This window comes from Chrysochloris asiatica, unplaced genomic scaffold (genome assembly GCF_000296735.1).
Source record: "Chrysochloris asiatica unplaced genomic scaffold, ChrAsi1.0 scaffold00023, whole genome shotgun sequence".
Lineage (NCBI taxonomy): Eukaryota > Metazoa > Chordata > Mammalia > Afrosoricida > Chrysochloridae > Chrysochloris > Chrysochloris asiatica.
In genome coordinates, this window is record NW_006408541.1 from 24,093,707 (window position 1) to 24,113,534 (window position 19,828).

Genomic DNA, 19,828 nt, shown 5'->3' on the forward strand with positions numbered 1-19,828 from the left:
TTCTTTTCACTTTTCAGGATGTTAGAGAAATTTTCTTCCAGCAGTTCTTCAACTACTTCCTCTGTGGACTTGTGTGATTCTTCTTGTTCTGGAATGCTGGTAATTCTTAAGTTATTCTTCTTCATGTTGTCCAACATGAATCTTAGACCTTCTTCAGATTTTTTAATCCTTTATTCTGTTTGTTCTTCTATCTTAGTGGTATTGAGAGATTTGTCTTCCAGATCACTGGTTCTGCTTTCCATCTCTTCTACTCCTTTGCCCTTTCAGTGTATTGTCTATTTCTGATATTCTGTTATTGATTGTTTGGACCTCTTTGTGTAGGTTTTGAGTTGTTTCCAATGCTGTATCTATCTATTTTATTTGACTGTTCCTGTAGCACTTTCCTGACTTCTTCCTTATTTTTGTCAACTTCATTGTAAAGTGTTTTGAAATATTTTATAATCATTTGTCTGAGTTCCTTCTCAGGCATTTCCAAGGCCTGCCCTCCTTCCAGAATGGAGTCCAGGTCTACCACTAGGTCATTTGTCTGACATTTTATCTTGTTTCAGGACATGTGCTGATATGGTCATCTGCTTTTGCTTCTTGGACATGTTTTGTGTTCATCTGTGGCCTTAATACTTAATTGAGTATGTGTTTTTGTATTTTTTATGCTTTCTGATTGCTTCCAGGTAGTTGGATCAGGATGTGGGCTTCCTTTTTACTCTTCTTATTGCTTAACTCAGAGTAACTTTTACCGGTATTGTCTGTCTCCCTGATGTATGGCAGTTGGTGTTGGTTCTTGCCTGGATTTTCGTGTTTCATAGAATGTGATTGCAGCTTGTATATATGGTAGCAGTTTGTGTCTCTTATTAGGTAATATAGGGAGAGAAAGAGTCCCGCATAGGTCGAAGGGAGAGCATAAAAACAGCACCAGCAAAAAAAAAAAAAAAAAAAAACTGGATTGGATACTATAGTTTATAATCACAGAAAAGAGAGGAGAGAAGAAAGAGAAAAAAAAAACCTGTAGTCTAGTATGAGTGTGACTTAAATGTTCTCTTTCAGCTTCTTGCCTTCAAAACTGCCTCAGAGATTTCAAGATGCCACTGTTGGTTGTTAGGCTATACCTCAGAATTTAATTTACTTTTCGGCCTGTTTTGTTTTTAAAGTCTCTTTCCCTCTCCACTTCCCTTGTTCTGGCTTTTCCGTATTAAAAACAACAACAGCAACAGTTCAGGGCCTGCTCTTGGGCTGAGTATCTGTGCGCATGCGTGGCATGATAAACCATCAATGGTGAGGTTGTGAGGGGTTTCCGCTAGCTCAGGCACCCTCTCTAGTCACTAGAATGGAGGTGTGCAAACAGTGATGGGCCAATGAACAGAAACCAAAAAAAAGAAAATCAGAGCAAAGTAAACTTACCAAGTGTATTGTCCACCTTTGTTCCGAGATTCCCGCGGTGTTTTTCCGTGGTGTTTCTGCTCCCCCGCTTGGTCTTGCCATTTGGTCTCATTGTCGGCTCCAGGCCGCCAAGCCCGGCAGATTCAAAAGGACGTGATTTCTTACTTTTGCTACAAGTTCCACTAGCTATAAGCCTTCAGACCTTTTAAATATTCCTATATCTGTGGTTGTGTTTTGGAGCTCTGTCCTGAACAGCTTTGCCTGTTATTCTGTGGAATTGCTGATGGTGAACGTCACTGCACCTCCACCCTAGCTGTCATCGAGCCCCCCCCTCCCTCAAAGGTTAATTTTACCTTTCCTCTTTTCCTTATTTTGGCCTTCTCTGACAGTAAGAGGCTTAGATCCAATTATCCACAAATTATTTATTCTTTTGCATATCCACACACTCAGGAAATAGTTTCAGAACTGCTGACCTATTGGGCTGTAGTTCTTTTTATTTTTAGCTTTAGAGTCAGTAGATAGAGTTACTAGGTTATTTTTGCCTTAACAACACCCCCCCCCCGCCCCAGTGCAGATAAATTAATGATGGGGGAAAAACTATCCTTAAAATTCATTAGCAAAAAGGAACAATTGAATCTAGTTGTGCAACAAATAGGAGTGCTTTTGTAGTGCATTGGTTAAAGCACTGGGCTGCTAATCAAAAGGTCAGCTATCTGAGCACACCAGCTGTTTCATGGAAGACAGATTAGCAGTCTTCCATAAAGATTTATAATTTTGGAAGCCCTGTGGGGTCTTTCTGTTCTGTCCTATAAAGTTGCTATGAGTTGGAATTGACTCTGTGGTAGTGAATTTGTTGTATGTATGTACCAAAGGAACCACATAACGTCAAAAGAGGAATTCTTTCAAGAGACTATTTTCAATATTTTTGTGCATTTTCATTTTGATTCAGTTTTAGAGTTATAGAAAAATTTACAACTCCCATATACCGTTTATCCAGATTCACCAGCTGTTTACATTTTGCCCACTTACTTTACATTTGTGCCTTCTCTGTCTCCTGGTGCATTCTCTCACAATACACACACATTGACCTCCTTGTCTAAACCAATTGAGAGGAAATTGAAGACATTGTGCTCAACTCTTGGTGTGGCACTGTAGAATCAGCACTGGGTCTGTGAACCACAAGGTCAGCAATTCAAACCCATCAGCTGCTCCTCGGAAACGCTATACAGGGTCACTGTGAGTTGGAGTTGCAACACCTCCTAGTATCTTACTGTATATTTCCTATGAACAAACACACTCTCTTATATAACCACAGTTCTGGTCTCCAAATCAAGACATCAGAATCCTGTTCTCCAGTCCATGATCCTTACTTAAATGGATTTTCTGTCTTCTGTCCTATATAGCTATTTTCCCCAAGTCCGGGGTCCAATCCAGTACCACACATTGCATTTCGTTTTCATGTCTTTTCAGTCTCCTTTAAGGGACCCCAGTGGCACTGTAGAATCAGCACTGGACACAAGGTCACAGTTTAAACCCACCAGCCACTTCATGGGAGAAAGATGAGGCTGTCTGTTTCCGAAAGATTTATAATCTCACAAACCATATATACAGTCTCTAAGTTGGAATTAAATGCAATGACAGTTGTTTGGAGCTTTGAGGTTTTTTCCTTCGTTTTTAGTCTTTCTTAATCTGGAGTCCTGATGTGACACTTAAGATAAGCACTGGACCGGTAACTGAAAGGTCAGCATTCAAACTTACCAGGCTCTCCTCACAAACCCTATACAGGGTCACTATGAGTCAGAACCAACTGGATGGCACACAGCAACAATCTGGATCAGTTCTTCTTTCTTTCTTGACCTTGATGTTTGTAAAGAGTACAGGCCGGTTGTTTTGCATATGTTCCACAGTTTGAGTTTGTCTATGTGTCCTGAGGATTGGATTCAGGATTAGGGAAACCATAGAAGTGGTATGTCCATCTCAGTATACCATTTCAGGAGAGGAATTTGGTGTACATTTTTTAGATATGTTGACTTTCATTACTTAAGTGATACCTGCCAGATTTCTCCACTACAATGTAGGGTATGTTTTCCCTTAGATATTAAGAAATCATTTTGAAGAGGTGACTTGGAGACTGTATAAATATCCTATTCCTCTTCCAAGTTTTACCTACTAATTTAAGTTTCTATTGGTTATTTTTACCGGAATCAATTATTAGTAGTTGATTCAGGTAAAAATAATTGCATAGTGGTGGTTTTCTAAGTCTGTTACTCTTTTACATTTGTGGTTGGGATTCTGTAAGAAAATGTTTCCCCTCCCTTGAATGTATGTGTCAGTATAAACTCATGGATTCCTTTCTGTTCAGTGGGCCATCTGTTGCTGTCTTCATATATCTCGGTGCTCAGTCCTAGTTGTAGCCAGTGGGAGACTCTTCAAGTGCTCTTTTTATAGGCTTCCATCATCCTTTATACATCCTAATATTTTGACACAGTAATATATTTGAAGTTCATCCTGTACTTCTCTACTCCAGCCCTGGAATGAACCATTCTCTGACAAGCCCTGGTTCCATTTTATGGGCTGAGGTACTAGAAACCAAGATCTCAGAGTTAGGTATGTTCATTGCAATTTGGATATCATGACTTCTACACCCTGGAGTCCTGGTGTGGCTCTGTGGGCTAATGTGTCAGACTGCAAAGTTGTTTGAACTGCAAGGTCGGTGGTTCAAGCTTACCAGCTGCTCCTTGGAAATCCTATACAAGGTCTCTATGGGTTGGAATGGACTCAATGGTACTTAACAACAACAACAACACACTGTTAGTGAAAAAGTTAGAATGCATACACATGCAAACATGATATGAACGGACACATTCATGCATGTGTGTGTGCACACATATGATACATAAACATACAAACATTTATATTTTTGTATTTGTATGTATATGTTTGTATGTTAAACCACACACATACACACACAAAAATGTTGGGACTAATGTACTGGACTGCAGAGCTGTTTGAACTGCATGGTCGGCGGTTCAAGTTTACCAGCCACTCCTTGGAAACCCTATACAGGGTCGCTGTGGGTCAGAACCGACTCGACGGCACTTAACAACAACAACAATGTGTATGGGTACGTATGTATAAAGCCTGTTGCCATTGAGTCAATTCCAACTCATAGCAACCTTATAAGACAGAAGAGAACTACCCCATAGGGTTTCCAAGGTGATAATCTGGACAGACGCCAACTGCTACATCTTTCTCCTAAGGAATGGCTAGTAGGTTTCAACTGCCAGTGTTTCAGTTAGCAGCCAAGTGTGTAAGCACTGTGCAACAAGTCTTATGTTTACATTCACAATATGCTCAGTGAAATAGAACTTTATATGATGTGGACTTTGTGCAAACACCATATTATATATAACTATTCCCTGCAAACCCCATCCCCTGTAAAGTCTTTTATTAAACCTCAGAGAAGCTCCATGAACAAAGCCCGAGAGAATGTTCATGTGTGGGCAATGGTAGGAGAGAAAGGGATGTGTGCTCATAGAGGGATCCTGGATCATGGCTGGGAATGGGTGTGCGGGTGTCAAGAACTTAGCCGATGGCAGTAGCGCTGGCTACTGCCACCTCTGAATGCTGGAAGCCAGTGAGTATTCTGCCAGGGCCCAGGGGAGGAGCTGAGGAGACATGTCAGGCACTGCCTTGTGCCAAGAGTGAAAGGCTGTATGGCTGCTGGGAGGAGAAGGAGGCAGCAGAGAAGGAGATGTTGAGAGAGTTGGGATGCACTCTGGAACCCCACTGCTTATGCTTGGGGGGGGGGGGTTGGGCTTTAAAACCTTTGCTGCTGCTGTTAAGTGCTGTTGAGTCCGTTCCGACCCATAGCGACCCTGTATAGGATTTCCAAGGAACAGATGGTGAGTTTAAACCACCAACCTTGCAGTTCAAACCGACCAACCGTGCGGTCCAGTGCTTTATCCTATAGCATCACAACAAAAAGAGTGCTACTTTTCCTTTTAGAAAGAGAAGCTATGGGACCACAGATATATATATGGTCAGACTTTTCTTTAATTGATGTTGTATGTTGGATTACTATATGCATATGTATATGAGGGTAAGTCCAAAAGTATTGCTACCAACTCAAAAAAAACCTTTATTAAAGAAAACTGTCAAAATATGACAGTATTGCCTCTGAATGTATTCTCCATATACTTCTGAAGACAGTGCCTCCATCTATCTTAACTCTTCCCCAAAGAATTCTGCACTCCTTGATTTATACCACGTCAAAATGGAAGTTTTGGCATCCTTGAGGGACTTAAATTGTGTTCCTTTTTAATGTTCTTAGAATTTGGGGAACTAGAAGTATGAAGGGACAAGAATAGGGCTTGTACGGTGGATGGGATAAGGTTTCCCCACAAACTTCTCATAGGACAATCCTTGCTACCTCAGGAAAATAAGCGTGTGCATTGACATGATGGGAAAAATCCCCTGGCGCAACATTTTTTGTCAGTTTCTCACCAGTCAAGTTCTTAATTTCCTTAAAACTTCTTCATAATAAGCCCCAGGATCATCTGTATCCTTCAAGAAAATCTATCAAGATACAATCCTTTTAAAATCCAAAAAAACTAGTCTCCATAACCTTCGGAACTGACCTCTGACCTCTCTGCCTTGAATTTAACTGGCCCAGCAGATCCCTTTGGAATCCATTGTTTTGATTGGACCTTTTTTCTGAAGGCACCCTGACAAGATTTAAACAAGCGTGTAAATGAGGAACTTGTCTGAAGACATCCACTAATCAGAGAACCATGTTGAACCTGGAATAAACCTGTGTATGTGTGTATCAGTACTTTTTAACTTACCCTATAGTTTGCACACACCCCAACTATGACTTCATATTGATATCTTCAAATCCATTTAATACCATAAAATTTAGTCTTTCCATATTTTTGCTCTTTAAAAATAATAAAATCTTTACACATTTTAAAGGATTTCTGTTTCAAAACTGGTTAAAAAGAGTCAATGTAAATCAACTGTCTGGAGATATTAGTCTCGCTCATACAATCCAAGAGTAAATAGATAAAGGCTTACAAAACAGACTAAATGCTTTAGAGAAAGAAAGATCGCTCAAGGGAAATAAGATTCAATATATCCAGTTTACACTCCCAGCTAAGGTTGTTCACGATATAAGTAGATTTGTGTTATTTTTCAGTAATCCAGAACTTGATTGGAACTTAATTCAACAGCATTTTAGGAGGTTGTGGAATAATATACACTTTGTCTGTGGATATTCATCAGCTACATGCTCATATAAGTAATTCTCAAGTTGAGCGCTGAGCGGCTACTAATTTGCTACCCCTGCTAGAGATTAAGATCCCCTAATTGGACTGTGAACTGGACGGTCAGCAGTTCGAAACTACCAGCTGCTCCGCGGGAGAAAGATGAGGCGATCTGCTCCCGTAAAGATTTACAGCCTCGGAAACCCTATTCAGGGTCGCTATGGGTCGGAACCGACTCGACGGCACTTAACAACAACAACAACAGGAACTTGATTGAACCTCAGCATAGTGATCCTGCTTGGTCACCTTAGAGCAGGTGGTGGTCTGGCAACGTCTTGCGTATGGGGTCCCTAGCCGGTCTCCTCCCTCCCTGCCTTCTTCGGATGGCAGCTGCTTATGCTGGACGTGTGGCCAGAGATGGGTAAGGATCACGTGGAACCTCGGCAACCTAAGACAGAGCCATTGCCATGCTGCAATGAGTTTCGATGACGGGTTAAGACTGAGGAATTCGCACTGACCGCCTAAGACAGGCAGCGTCCCTTAAACAAATAATAAATAAGGGGGAATCTGATGCAGACCGTGCAGACCTGGTCAGGAGTTCAAGTCCCTGTGGGCCCAAGCGTTGCAGACCATCCAAACCTTAGGCTCTGAGGATCAGACTTTAGCCACCTAGCAGACATAGCAAACTGTCCCTCATCTAATTATTCAGTTAGGCTTGTTAGTAATCGCATACATGAGCCCTGGATATCCATAGGTAAATGTAAAATCCTTCCCTAAAAGCCGAGACTGTAAATTCCAAAAAGGCAAAGTTTTTGCCCCCACCCCCTCCAAAGAAAAAAAAAAAAAAGCTAAAAAGGATAGAGAGAAACACTGTTAACTGATGGTGTATGGAGGGGATTATAGTCAATGTAATGAAACAAGTCATATGAATGGTTGAATGAAACTGATGATGTGCCCTGTAAACTTTCACTCAATCCACAATAAAAACCTTAAAAAAAAAAAAGTCAAACATTTACCTTGGTTTGCCTTTATGTTAAGTGCCATCGAGTTGGATCCAGCTCTCTGTTAGGGTAACAGAAAAATTGATGAAAGGAATTATAACCCCTAAGGAAATAATGAGTGTAGGCAGTGATCATTTCAGAAGACACCCAGACATCATGCGCCTCCTGATGGAAATTGAAACACTCACTACATATGAAACGTTCTTGCCAAATTTGAAACTGAATCTGATCCAGGTTAAGGATGTAACTGGGAGTTTCTGGGAAATACAGGAAACAGGGAACCTGTTCACTGGCAGCAGGAATGCAGCCAGGGAAATGTAAACTGGGAAACTAGGACAGATGCTTGGCTTTTTCATCAAATCAACTACTTTAAAAACAGGAAAAAAAGTTTAACAAAACTCAGTCATAGTAAGACAAGGCTTACTGGTCACATCGAGATTGGTGGAGTCCCCAAGACTGTGATCTTGAATCACTCTTTAGATCTGGAAATGAACACACCACCGTGACTCAATTTTCAGCCAAACAGTAGGTTCATAAGGGTAACACTACGTAGGTACACACTCCTTAGTACAATCAAACATTTGAGAACAAGAGGGCAACATTTGCCCAAAGACGAAAGTTTAAATGGAAAGAAGGAGAAATGGAATCAGAAAGCACCGGGAGGAAGTAGGATAAGTGATGTTACATTGTGGAGATTGCAATCAGTGAGATGAAACAAAATCCATATAAATTGTTGAGTGGAAAACTGATCTGGCTCTGTAAATCTTAACCCAATTCACAATAAAAATTTTAAAAGAAAAAAAAGGCTGGAAGTATCTATAGATTAAAAGAGACTTGAGATGTATCAAGCAATTGTAATTAATCAGCTTTGTTTGGATCTCCATTCAAACAGATTATTTTTAAAAATAAATGTAGGTTACACAGGGAAATTTGAGTACCTATTCAGTAGTTGATGCAATGGTTGTTGTTGATAAGTACCGTGGAGTCATGTTCCAACTCATAGTGACCCAGCACAGGGTTTCTGAGGCTGTCAATCTTTACAGGAGCAGAATGCCTCATCTTTCTCCCACGGAACTGCTGACCTTGAGGTTGGCAACCCGACTCATAACCACTACGCTACCATGCAGTGTAATGTGATTAAATTTTGCAGCAGTCCTTACCTTTAGAAATACGTACTGAAATACATAAGGTAGAAACTGCATACTGTCACAGGAGGTGTTACAGATAAAAGAAGATTGTCAGGAGTCATTATACTTCTCTCTACTTTTGTCTTTCTTTGAAATTTTTACAATAGAAATAAAAAGCACACTGCCAGCTCTGAGGTATTTCCCCAGAAAGTAGGACAGATCCTTGGAATGAGGCTGAGGTATTTCCCCAGAAAGTAGGACAGATCCTTGGAATGAGGCTGCCTCACAAGGTGCGTGCCTGCTCAGATCACTGCCTGGGGAGGGCAGGAAGCAAGGTTTTCTCATTGCTTTCTCCTAGCACCTTAGATATCTCAGGGCACGCAACAGTCACTTAGTGGATAACTGGTGAAAAATAATGAGTGATCCTAACTAAAGGAACAGCTTGTATTTTAGTGTGTTCTGTCCTAAAATCAGCCCCATGATCTCATAGCTGTTCCCTTCCCCAAGACTGCTGCCACTACAGATAGTGACATGTTGTGATACTCCTTCCTTCTCAGGCTCAGGCCCGATGTCACCGCATAGGCCAGAGCAAAGCTGTGAAAGTGTATCGCCTCATTACTCGAAACTCCTATGAGCGGGAAATGTTTGATAAGGCCAGCCTAAAGCTGGGTCTGGATAAGGCTGTTCTTCAGGACATCAACCGGAAGGGCAGCACCAACGGCGTGAGTATGATGGTACCTGCTCTGTAGCCCCCAGGAGCATGTGCCACACTACATGAACCTCTCTGGGCTTTTCCTTCTTAACAGCTGTTTCCATGATTCACTTGCACTGTACTGAGTTAGGTCTCACATGTTTGTTGGGTGGTCCCTACAAAAGAGTATAGTTTGAAGTCAGGTATTTTATGAATGGGTTAGTGACATCTAAAAGCAGTTGTATGTAGGTTGTCCAGAATACAAGATCCTTTCGGTAAACGTTTTTAATGATACCCATTAGAAGCCAGTGGCTCTAATATTTACCCGCAACTCTGTAAATATGTATGTGTTACCATACCTTATCTCTCATGCTCAAGACACATACACTTCAGGGATACAGTGGGATCTTTTTTATCTCTGCATTTCTCACGACCCCAGATAGCATTTGGCATATTAACGGTTTTCAGTGAATAAATAAGTTGGCAGCTTAAAATATGGCAGTTAAAATATTTTCCCAGGGCTGGGGGTAGTTATGAGGGAGCAGTGGTGATAAAAATTACAGCAAAGATTTTGTCTTGAAGTGAAGGCAAACAAAGCAGAATATCTCTTTAATCTCTGGGATCAGGGTATCAAAGATACTGAGTTAAAATCTTCTAAATGAATTGTTTTTTGTCCAGATGTTATATATTCTGTTAGCTCTGGCTATGTTGCTGAAAATAATTCTTCGAGTTCCAGTGCTGGGAGTCATGGTTCCCTCTTGTGATTGCTCTAAAGAAAACCAGATTCTTAATTAGAACCAGAAAAGGGTGTTTTGATCCCCATTTCCTGTTTTCAACAAGCAGTTGAGGAGATCACACTTGGCACAGGATGTTTTGTTTGTGTGTGTGTGGTTTTTTTTGTGTTGTTTGGTTTGTTTTTTTAAAGAAATTACATCATCTCCAATACTAATGTATTTATTTAATTATCATTACTCTTCAGTTAGTTTAGTACATCTGGAGGTTTTTAAAGATACAAACGCAAACTAAAACATGGGGGGGAAAGTCAAATATGTCCTCTCCAGTGGTGCATTGTTTTAATGACTTGTGGCGTTTGTTAATAACCAGTGTACTGTAGAATGTTAAGGCCATTGGGTCATGTGCTGGGCTTTGTTCCATAGCTCCCTATAGAGGATTGTCTGCTTATTAGTTCTTGAATATCTTGACCTGCATCTTCATATTCTAAAGTTTGTTGTCCATGTCCTTTATTCTCCGGACACATCCAGTTAGTGATGGAACTGTGTACTGAGTCAGAAAGGTGAGATTTGAGGCTGTTTTTCTCCTGTGCATTTTCCACTTTGTGAGTAACCTTTGGTGACCTGTCCAGGTGCAGCAGCTCTCAAAAATGGAGGTGGAGGACTTGCTCCGGAAAGGTGCCTATGGAGCTTTAATGGATGAGGAAGACGAAGGCTCCAAGTTCTGTGAAGAAGACATAGACCAGATTCTGCAGAGGAGAACCCACACCATCACCATTCAGTCTGAAGGGAAAGGATCCACTTTTGCCAAGGTCTAGAACTTTCTTTCCAGAGGCCTTATTGTGGGCAGAGTGAAGAGTGGGCATAGAAAAGTATATCTTTTTTTACTTTTGTTAGCCAGCTTCTGTTTCTCTGAATCTGTGCCCTTGAAATTATCTGGCTCCACATCTAATCTGTGTGACACTCTGAAGATGCAGGTCCTTAGAGGAATCCTGGGTAAAGAAATCCCCAGTCCTGACCTTTGAAAGCTGATCTTTAGCGGACAGTATAGACACTTTGGTTTGTAGTTTCTACTATTGCTGTTCTCAAGGACTACTCTGAAACCCATGAGTGGTCATCTTGATTCCCTTGTAGAATATTCTTTGATCAGTAGTGGAGCATTCAAAGTCCATTGAACACTATTTCCTCAAGCTGAGTATTTTGTACATTCATAGGAAAAAAGATTTTACTCAAGAGTCCAAGCTTCTTCTACTCCAGGTCACTGGATGTGGAAAGAGATGAAACAGACCACTTGTCAGATCACTTTTAGATTTCCTTTGTCAATTTGTGTGTAGACTTTTGACATCTTTACTTCAATTTTCTGTCTAGTTCCCTAACCTAGGGATGGGGTATGTTTAGTAGCATTCATTTGTGCCTTAATTAGGGTGAATACAGGTAATATGTTGCTTCTCTCTGTACTCCTCATCCTGCCCTGCCCTGCCCTGCCCAGCACAGTGCCTTTTCTGTAGCACACTCATGGTGACTATTGAACTGAAAGAGAAATTAAATCTAGAGAAGTCTTAAGAATGAACTCAGTACCCAGTAACACATTACCATTGTTTTCCAGGATTGCCTTCTTGCTAAAAAACTGGTCATGTTGGTGATAATTATAATGTCCTCGCTCACTCTTAAAAAAGAGAAAGAGTACTGTGAACTTTCACTTGCATTTTGGAGTTTCTGTTGGGATTTTTGGTTTTGAATGAAGGTGGATGAGATACTTGAGTTTTGGGCCATTTGAAATAATACAGGTGATTTATTAGTTTGTGCTGTGTTCAAGCAGAATTTACTGACTCTTGTCTTTTCCACAGGCTAGCTTTGTGGCGTCAGGAAATAGAACAGATATTTCCTTAGATGACCCTAACTTTTGGCAGAAATGGGCTAAAATAGCTGAATTGGATACTGAAGCAAAGAATGAAAAGGTACAGTGTTAAGAATATTTTGTTCCACTGAATATGTCCCTAGTGTCTTAATATGACCATAAACACAAACAGCTCAAGTCATTATTTAGCTTTGAGCCATGATTCATAAATAGGACAATACATGTAAAACATGCCTGGCATGTAGACAGAGCTTGATAAATGGTAACTGTTTAAAAATGACCTAGTGAGACTTCCAGTGTGATAGACACACTGGAAATTAGACAAAGGCAATTAGAACTGGAACTGGCCAATGATAGCATCAAGTTTAACCCTCTGTCCCAAGTCAGCATTCCATTTGTGGCATGTCCTGCTTTACCTCTGCTGGAATACTTGCTCTGGTGGAAATCTCACCACTGACAACTAATTGAAGATGAAGAAAAGAACATCCTAGAAAATGTCTGTTGACTTCACCTTTGTTCTTTCAGTGTCTCCGGCTTTCCTATTTCTGAATAAGAGACAGAGAATAGGTTTTGTAATAAAACCAGAGTTTGAGTAGTGACTTTGTTGCAGACTAACCGTACACCTTTGGGCAAGTTACTTGACCTCATTAAGTCAGTTTCTTCATGTAAGAGTAGCAGGTGACCATGCCTGTTTCGAAGGGTTGCACAGTCGCTTCTGTGAATATAGCTGGCACAGTGCCTAGCCATTGTGAAGCCTCCCTGAATGTTTGTTTCCTTTCCTTCCATCTCTGACTGCATCACCTTACTTTAGAACCCATGCACAGCCCTTTCTACCTGTCTTTTATGGGTGAGTCTAGTCCTCTCCTGGACTCATAAGCTCGGAAACAGTGGAGCCAGCCCTTGCCATCCCTGCTCTTCCATAGGACTGCCAGAGATCACTTCCTACAGCTCTTTTCTCCAAATAGGAATGTGCTTTTCCTCTTTAAAGAAGATCCTGCAGTCTCTGTTAGTGACATTGTTTACAATGTTATAGTTAAAGATCTTGCTCTTTGAATGGAAAATGGGAAAGAAAAAGCTCTTGCCCAGCAGGCAGTAAGAAGCAGGTGTAGCACTTTAAGGTGGGAAATAAGCTGATTGAAGCAGAATGATGCTAGGAATTCTGGGCAGTTTGGAGGCTTAGGCAGGTGTTTAGCCCAGCTTTGGGAACGAGTAACAGTAGGGGGTGAGGTGGGGGAGCAGGAATTGATGGAGACCAGAAAAGACGCAATGGATGTGGCCAAGGGAGTTGCTGGAATGAATGGGGTCCCTGAGCTAGGGTTTGTGTATTCAGTGAAAGACAAGGTAAGTAGTTAGTGACAGTGAAAAGCAGACACCTACACAACAGGAATGTGTGTTTGTCTTCTGGAAGTTGCTAGCAGATGGAATTTGACTTTTCTCATCTCTGTAGCTCAGACTGCTCTCTGCATGCTGGGCAGAACAGCTGGGGCTCCCCACTCAAGGCCGTCTTGGCCAGAACAGCCTGCCACTCTGGACACTGGGGGCCTTGCCTGTCCATCGCCATGTTAGAGTGACCTCAGGAACGGCAGGTGGTGGTGGACAGCAGGGGGAGCAGGGGAACACACCAACTTGAGCTAGCCTCAGAGAGTCCCCTCTGCTTGTCCTATTGCCATGAAAGCAGCAGGTGTGTTGGGAAGAACCTTTACTGCTAGAAAATGAGACAAATGTGTGGTTTTTTTCCCAGATATGGCAACCAAATATATTTGTGAGTTGTGATAGGGGCACAGAAAAGAGGGGCTTTCTCCCCAACAGACCTCTCTGTTTTTAGGAAAGTTTAGTAATCGACCGGCCTCGTGTGAGAAAACAGACCAAGCACTACAACTCCTTTGAGGAGGATGAGCTCATGGAGTTTTCAGAGTTGGACAGTGACTCCGACGAAAGGCCCACGAGATCAAGACGCCTCAATGACAAAACCAGACGGTACCTCCGAGCCGAATGTTTCCGAGTCGAGAAGAACTTGCTCATCTTTGGGTGGGTATTGACTTGTCTTGTTTTTTGAGTTTTCACCTCTTGGCATTTGTCCAGTGTGTTTCCACTCCCCTCTGGGGTTGTGGGACTGGTGGGTAATCTCTTGGATCAAGAGAGGACTGTGCCCACTGCCCAGAATTCCACCTCGGTCATTCTGCACTCTGCTGCCATATTGTAGACATGCCATGATTTCCTCATATGTTTCTCACAGCAAATCTCTGTTACTAATTTGCTTCGTGGTACTGATTTTCTGCCCCCCTCTTCCTCTCAGGGATGTGTGTGGAGTCATTGCAACAGCTGTTACAGTTAAACCATTATTCGTGCAGAGCCCAGGCTCTGGTAGAAATAGAAAGCTTAGCTTCCTTTCCAATCCTACAGCTGGATGCTGTGTTAATACTGATTATTCCCGGCTTCTAATATTTTGGCCCTCTCTTCCTAACAGTCTAGTGGCCAGATGAAGCTCTCAGTGTCTAATACTCGGATCCTTAGTGTCTTGCAGGCATATTATCCTCAGTAACCTTTCAGGGCAAAACCCTCAGGTCCTCAGGACAGTTAATAGACCTAACAAGAACAAGAAGCACTCTGGGTTCTAATTTGTCCTTTTGTGTTGAGGGTGCATGAATGACCCTGCTCTTTTCAAATGCCCTGTTTCCACTCTGTAGCTGGGGTAGGTGGAAGGACATCCTGACTCATGGACGATTCAAATGGCATCTGAACGAGAAAGACATGGAGATGATTTGCCGAGCCCTGCTGGTGTACTGTGTCAAGCACTATAAGGGGGATGAGAAGATCAAGAGTTTTATTTGGGAATTGATCACACCTACCAAAGATGGGCAGGCCCAGACCCTCCAGAACCACTCAGGTGAGAGACTCCATCCAGGGCTACATCTAGGCCACACAAATTCCATGGGCACTTTTCCCATCTCCTCTCCCTGGCCATGCCTGGAGGGATTTTTCTTAGATTTTTCGGAATGTTAGCCGTGTTACTGTGATACTTTAACTACAAGTGTACCCTCTTGAAGTTAGTACACATGTCAGTCCTGTCCACTAACCTTGAGTGCCACAGGGATTCCTCCTCTGAATTGGGGACCTTGTGCTTTAGCACTCACTGTTCTGCCCAATGCTACTTCCCTCTGAGCCTTTTCTTTTGCTGTGGTTGGCCAAAGCGCACTTTAAAGTTTCAGGTTGAGGGCCCTTTTTTCCTGAACTAGATTAGAAATGCCTAGAGGGCATACATTATGGTGCACCTGTCTGTGACATGAACCAGGCTCATCCCATTAGCACCAACAGTCCCTGGTAGATTGAGGTTGTCCGGGGCCCACATACACAGCCTGCCATCCCCAGCCCAGCTTTGTTCCAGCCCTGTATTTCATCTTCCATGGTTCTTCCACTTACCATGCTCTGTCTTTCTGTTTCAGGGTTGTCTGCTCCAGTCCCCAGAGGAAGGAAGGGGAAGAAGACAAAGAATCAGCTGCTATTCCCAGAATTAAAGAATGCAGACTGGCTGGCTACCTGCAACCCCGAGGTTGTCTTGCATGATGATGGCTACAAGAAACATCTCAAACAGCACTGTAACAAGTGAGTGTGTTCCTACCCCAGGCCCTGGGACAGCCTCCCTCACAATCTCTCCAGCCTCTGAGACAATCCTTGGGGAGAACACTCATTGCATGTGTATTCGTTGCTGCAAGATCTGGAAAAGACAGGCCATGTGGTCTAAGCTGGGTCAGAATTCATGTCACTTGCTTCCTTCTCCAGTTTGCTGTGACCGTTCATGACCTTCATGTCTTTTGATAAGTATTGGAGATGATATTCTTGATTTCCCTAGGCTGATAGCTAAAGGGAGAGGAAAGGGCAACAATAACAAAAGAAACTCTTTGGGATTCTTAGTCACTTGGAGCATTAGAACAATTAGCCACAAAACACACATGGATATTTCAATGTGTCAAAATCCAAAGGCCCTTAGAATCAAAAGGACAATTGGATATCATCTACTCAAGCTTCCTAGGCCATGCATCAATTCTCTTTCCAGCATTCCTGGTAGGTAGTGAGAAGGCCTCTGCTCACACAATTCTGGTTATACAGAGTTTAGTGCCATATAAGTTAAGATGTTTGTGTTTCAGAAAACTATTTGTTATGCTTTTACTGCCTTCCTGTAACATCATCTTAATGGCTCTGTAGGTTTTGTTGGGTTGTTCTGTTTTGGTTTTCTTTGTACAGATTATGTCTATCCTTTTATTTAAAGATCTGGCTTATACCAAATACTGTAATTAAAACTACTATACCCAAAAGTGCAAGTTCTTTGGAGGCAGTAGATCTTAAATTGAGACTTAGAGGGCACATCCTTTTGATAGCTGTTGTTGTTAAATGCTGTTTTCTTAGGCTGGGTTCTCTAGAGAATCAAAACCAATGCTACTTATATATGTACACATATAAAGAGAAGTTTATATCAAGAAAATGGCTCACAATTATAGAGATAGGAGAGTCCCAAGTCTGAGTCAGCTGAGCCAAGATTGGCAGGCGGGACCACCAGGAGTCCCAAGTCAGGTCCAGGCAAATGAAGATTGGTGGGCAGACCCAGAAGGCAGGGGTCCCCAGTCTAGGCACAGAGCAGGCTCAGGGGTAGCAGCAGGGTGACAGTGACCAAAGCCTGAGCGAACATACTGCAGAATTGGTGACACTGAGCTACATGATCCAGGGCAGCAGGGGCAGGCATGCAGGGCCCTATGGTGGGCATCTGCTTTTTCTGGCAGGTGGACACACATGCCGCAGAGGGGCCCTTACACTACTTATTGGCGCACTCGGTGGCCAGGCCCAGCTGGCAAACACACAGTAGAGTAGCCCATTGGCTCAGGTTCAAAGAACTGGAGTTTGAAGGACAACCAGATGCAAGATTCAGATCTAGTGGGAAAGAGAGCGAGTCTTTCCAATGTGTCCATTATGTTGGGAGCAGGCCATACTCCTAAGAAAACATCCTTTCACTTGATTTTTTTTTTTTGAATCCTTGATGTGAAGAGTACTTCTGTCTTGATTGGTATTTTGAGCTACTACATCGATAAGTATAGCTCAAGTTCATCAAAGTGTAGCAAGTAACATTTGCTTCCTTTATCAAATTTCTTTGTCTTCTCTAGTTGAGCTCATCATCAAGTTATCAAAGCTGGGTCAAATTGGTGGTACTATCTGCAAGTTTGAGTGTTCTTGTGCATCTCTCCTTACTTCATATCTGCTGGACGCTTCACTCTCAGCTTAGCCTTCTGTGGATCTTGAGTTCCAAAGTCTACCCAAACTTTGGACCAACCAGCTCTTCCCCTCCTTTCATCTCAAGGTCTACGGGAGGCTATGGAACATGGTTGAACTAAACCCGTATCTCATTACTGACTTTGCCCCACTTTCACTCATATATAGACTAATGTGGTTGCCAGCAAGCTTATGCAATTGATTTCTGCTCATAAGCAATCATTATAGAACTAACTATGCCTGATCGTAGCTTATCATCATAGAGTTAACTATCAACTGCCAAACAACTGGGAATCCTGGCCCAATAAAGTTGACACAGAACCTAACTATCACAGTCTACCTCTTTGCTAACTTGACATCTATAAACCATATGCATAATCTCTAAATAAAGAAAATTGTAAAGTCATACTTAGGCATAACATGATATAACTAAAACACATACAAACCAAAAACGCACTGGCTCCATTTACATCTTAAATTTCACAAATCAACAAAGTAAAAGTATTTGATACAAATATACAAAACAATATGTATATATATTCATAACAACTACAGCCCTCATTTCTGTAACTGGTCATGTGGCAGTAGCTGGTATTTAGAACTACCTTCTTCAACTACGCATTCCATATTCCCTTTGCCCTCAAAAAGCATCTCAGCTGGCCATGGTTCTTTGCCTGGTGGTATGATGCAAACCTTCATTCCTGAAGGGTCTAAGGTAGTAGTCTTCATATTGGAATTGGGTTAGTGTAGCTTACCATTGACTGTAATCACAGGATATCGTAATACTAGAAGACGTCCTAAGGAATCTCCTGAATGTCATACATATTCTTGACCTTCACTATATAATGTCAAGTCAATTTCCCCTTGGTTGTTATTGTTATTAGGTGCCATCGAGTCGGTACCGACTCATAGTGACCTTATGCACAGCAGAACGAAACACTGCCCGATCCTGGGCCAACCTCACTATTGTTGCCACACTTGAGCCCATTGATGATGTCACTTTGCCAATCCATTTAGCTGGGGGTCTTCCTCTTTTTCTCTGACCCTCCACCCTACCAAAAACGATATCCTTCTCCAGCGACTGATCCCTTCTGACAGACAACATGTCCGAAGTATGAGAGACGAAGTTTGGTCATACTGGCCTCGAGGGAGCACTCTGGCTGCACTTCTTCCAACACTGATGTTGGTTCTTTTGGCACCCGATGGCACTTTCAATATTCTCCTCCAACACCATAACTCAAAAGCATCAATTCTTCTAAGGTCTTCCTTATTCACGTGCAGTTTTCACATGCATATGAAGTCATTGAAAATACCATGGCTTGGGTCAGGAACACCTTAGTCCTCAAGCTGACATCTTTGCTCTTCAACACTTTAAAAAGGTCTTGTGCAGCAGACTTGCCTAATGCAATCAAACATCGTTTGATTTCTTGACTGTTGTTTTCATGAGTGTTGATAGTTGATCCAAGAAGAAAGAAGTCCTTGACAACTTCAGTTTTTTATCCATTGATAAGAATGTGATTTATTAGTCCAGTGATGAGGATTTTTGTTTTCTTTACATTGAGATACAATCCATACCGAAGGCTGTGTTCTTTTATCTTCATCAGTAAATATTTTAAGTCTTCTTCACTTTCGGCAAGCAAGGTTGTATCATTTGCATATCTCAGGTTGTTAATGAGTCGTCCTCCAATCCTGATGCCACATTTTTCTTCATAGAACCCAGCTTCGCGTATTATTTGCTCAGCTTACAGGTTGAATAAGTATGGTGAAAGAATACTTCCCTTTGGTAGGTAGGATCAATCACACCATCCAATACAGTAACTCCCTTCTTTTCCTCTTGAACCAGAGATATGAGGAACATATGAGGAAAAATGACCAGGGGACATTCTTAACTTCCAGTTCAGTGGAATCAGTGATATGTCTCTAGGTAGGAGTTATCCTTCCTTCGGAACTAAAACGTCCAGACCCAAAGAGCATAGGGTTGGAGAGACAGGAAGCAAACATTTAAGTGGGTCACTAGGAGTAATAATGGTACAATTAGAGAAACAGCACCATATATTGAATGCTGGTCTAGAGCATACACAGCCTGCTAGAGAACATTGCCCCAACCCTAGAAAGTATTGCCACCTAGCTGGTGCCATAATTGTGCCTTTAAAAGGTCATTCCATTGTTCAGTCAAGCCAGCTGCTTCAGGATGATGAGGAACATGTTAAGATCAGTGAATTTCATCAGCGTGGGCCCATTGCCGCACTTCATTTGCTATGAAATAGGTCCCTTGATCTGAGGTGATACTGTGCCAGATACCATATCAGTGGATAAGGCATTCTGTAAGACCACAGATGGTAGTTTTTACAGAAGCATTGCATACATGCAAGGCAATTCCATATCCAGAATAAGCGTCTATTCCTGTAAGAACAAAATGCTGCCCTTTCCTTGGTGGAAGTGGTCTGATGTCATCAACCTACCACCAGGTGTTGGCTGATCACCACCAGATATTCACTGATCTCCACAAGGAATGTGGGTAGG

The 19,828-nt window shown here is 42.1% G+C and overlaps 1 protein-coding gene across 1 annotated transcript in view; it reads left to right on the forward strand.

Moving 5' to 3' along the window:
* Window positions 1–19,828, forward strand: part of CHD6 (chromodomain helicase DNA binding protein 6) — a 343,529-nt gene that overhangs the window by 258,588 nt on the left and 65,113 nt on the right. The window contains exons 18-23 of the mRNA XM_006839290.1: window positions 9,324–9,488; window positions 10,821–11,000; window positions 12,036–12,146; window positions 13,872–14,074; window positions 14,734–14,933; window positions 15,490–15,649. Of these exons, the coding sequence (XP_006839353.1) occupies window positions 9,324–9,488; window positions 10,821–11,000; window positions 12,036–12,146; window positions 13,872–14,074; window positions 14,734–14,933; window positions 15,490–15,649 (1,019 nt within the window). The remainder of the gene's footprint in view (window positions 1–9,323; window positions 9,489–10,820; window positions 11,001–12,035; window positions 12,147–13,871; window positions 14,075–14,733; window positions 14,934–15,489; window positions 15,650–19,828) is intronic.